This window comes from Sphaeroforma arctica, assembly GCF_001186125.1.
Source record: "Sphaeroforma arctica JP610 unplaced genomic scaffold supercont1.3266, whole genome shotgun sequence".
Taxonomy (NCBI): Eukaryota; class Ichthyosporea; order Ichthyophonida; genus Sphaeroforma; species Sphaeroforma arctica.
In genome coordinates this window covers 1,392-3,738 of record NW_014037292.1, presented here as the reverse complement: position 1 = coordinate 3,738, position 2,347 = coordinate 1,392, and the positions used below count along the sequence as shown (strand labels likewise).

The 2,347-nt window shown below is 45.8% G+C and overlaps 1 protein-coding gene across 1 annotated transcript; it reads right to left on the bottom strand.

Annotated features, from left to right (window-relative positions):
* Positions 1-1,534: 1,534 nt before the first annotated feature.
* SARC_13420 (hypothetical protein) lies at positions 1,535-1,728 on the bottom strand (the record flags this gene model as incomplete). The annotated part of the gene is made up of 1 exon (XM_014292449.1): positions 1,535-1,728. A coding segment is annotated over one exon (194 nt), but the record flags the coding sequence as incomplete, so codon positions are not given.
* Positions 1,729-2,347: the final 619 nt, after the last annotated feature.

Sequence of the window (2,347 nt, the reverse complement as noted above, 5' to 3'; positions counted from 1 at the left end):
AGTATATGTGCAAGAGAGTATAGTACACGTACAAGTGTGTGTACAAATGTATACAGTACAGTCGGATATATGTACTCGGTTTGACACGTTGCTGTACACTTACACGGCTATAAACACGCCCACGCTCATCTCCACATACTAACGCATGTACGCACAAAGGAGTGGCGTTGACACTACATAGACACAAACGCATACGCTAGCCTGTATGCACGGACACACACAGTCGCTCGCGTCTTCACTCTGAATACGTATATACAGCCATACCCTAGATGACCAAACGTAAACCCACACACACATATCCTTATTGACACTGACACAGACACACATTCATATTTAAATTGGTACTCAGACACACACCCATTCATATCCACATTAACACACAATCAAACACATTCATATTCATATTGACACAGACACAGACACACATTCATATCCACATTGACACACATTCATATCCACATTGCTAGACACACACCTGGCACGCGTCCTCGATGGTGAGATCCACATCCTGACCCGCCTTGTCCATGAACAAGAGCTGCTTCGAGGGTGTGCAATCGGCCTCCATGTACAGAATGTTCTTCCTGTGATGACATGTCCACAGAACACCAAGTGATTAAGATGAGATGAATAGAATTGTACAGCTCGGTCCAGGTGGATACTGAAGTAAGTCATAGTACGGTTTAGTCCTGGCAGGTGTGTGTGGTACGGTTTGGATTATTCAGGTAGGTATGTATACTAAGAGATACCTATCGGGGTGCAGCAATCATTGGACTCCCTACGATAACCAATACAGAGACCGGGTTTAGGGTTTATTTGAATACCAAAACCTGGATGATATGCTGTTGGGATTGATCAGCGTGGTCATACTACGTGCGGTATACTCCTCTATGTAAAGGAAATGGATCCATGTATAACGCTTATAAGTTGGTTACCTCAGAGACGTACAATAACATTCCATGTACAGATGTTTTCCCTGCGATGACCGATACACAGACAGGGTTTAGGGTTTGTTGAATACCCTAAACCCCGGATGATGTGCTGTTGAGCTTGATCAACGTGGTCCTACTACAGGCGGTATAACCCTCACGGTATAGGGATTCAACACGATGTATAATGCCAAAAACAGTCCCTTTTCTTGTGCGGCTACTATGAGTGTGCGCGTATTGTACTATATACGCACAAACACCCCATCGTATGGCATACCTCTGTCTTACCAATACCTTTATCACAGCCACTATGAGCGTCCGTATACATACTATACTCACACATACACACCATACACCACACCCTCTGACTTACCCTGTACTGGTCCTCAGCAACGAGCAGGGTTCAATGAGAAACCCTGACCACGTCTGGGTAGTACCGCACTGTCCCTGATTGATACACACACATACCATACACCACACCCTCTGACTTACCCTGTACTGGTCCTTAGCAACAAGCAGGGTTCTATGAGAAACCCTGACCACGCCTGGGTAGTACCGCACTGCCTTTGATTGACACACATACATACCATACACCACATCTGACATACCCTGTACTGGTCCTCAGCAACGAGCAGGGTTCTATGAGAAACCCTGACCACGCCTGTGTGGTACCGTACTGTCCCTGGTTGACACTCCAGAACAACGGCGCTCGGTGTCTCAGACCACTTCGGCGCAGCACTTCATTCACTGTAAACTGTTGTAGTTCGAAGACGGGCATGATATGCTCACCCATGCGGTTCATGGACACGGTAGTGGTGTGGGAGCGTTTACCACAGAGTCTGTAGGTTGGATATACATAGAAGTAAGGCAAAGGGTTGGGTGATAGATATACGTGTGACATGCACACTCTGCATAAACGTAATGGTATAAATGATATAGTTGCGTGTGACATGAACACTCTACATAAACATAACGATATGAATGATATAGATGCATGTGACTTGCAACATAAACGGAACGGTGTGAATGATATAGATACAGTTATTTGTTTCGCACGTGGTAACGGTATGAATGATATAGATACAGTTAATTGTTTCACATGTGGTAACGGTATGAATGATATCGATACAGTTATTTGTTTCACATGTGGTAACGGTATGAATGATATAGATACAGTTATCTGTTTCACATGTGCACGCACTCGTGCGCTTCATATCGACCTGCAGGGTATGTCCACTTCACATCAACTGTACATCAGAGTGACTTGAGAAAGTAACATGCCGGCAATCCAACCCTCTGTGTGCCATAAACCTGGTATGAACTACCCAGCCACAGCCACAGCCACAGCCACAGCCACAGCCACAGCCACAGCCACAGCCACAGCCACAGCCACAGCCACAGCCACAGCCACAGCCACAGCC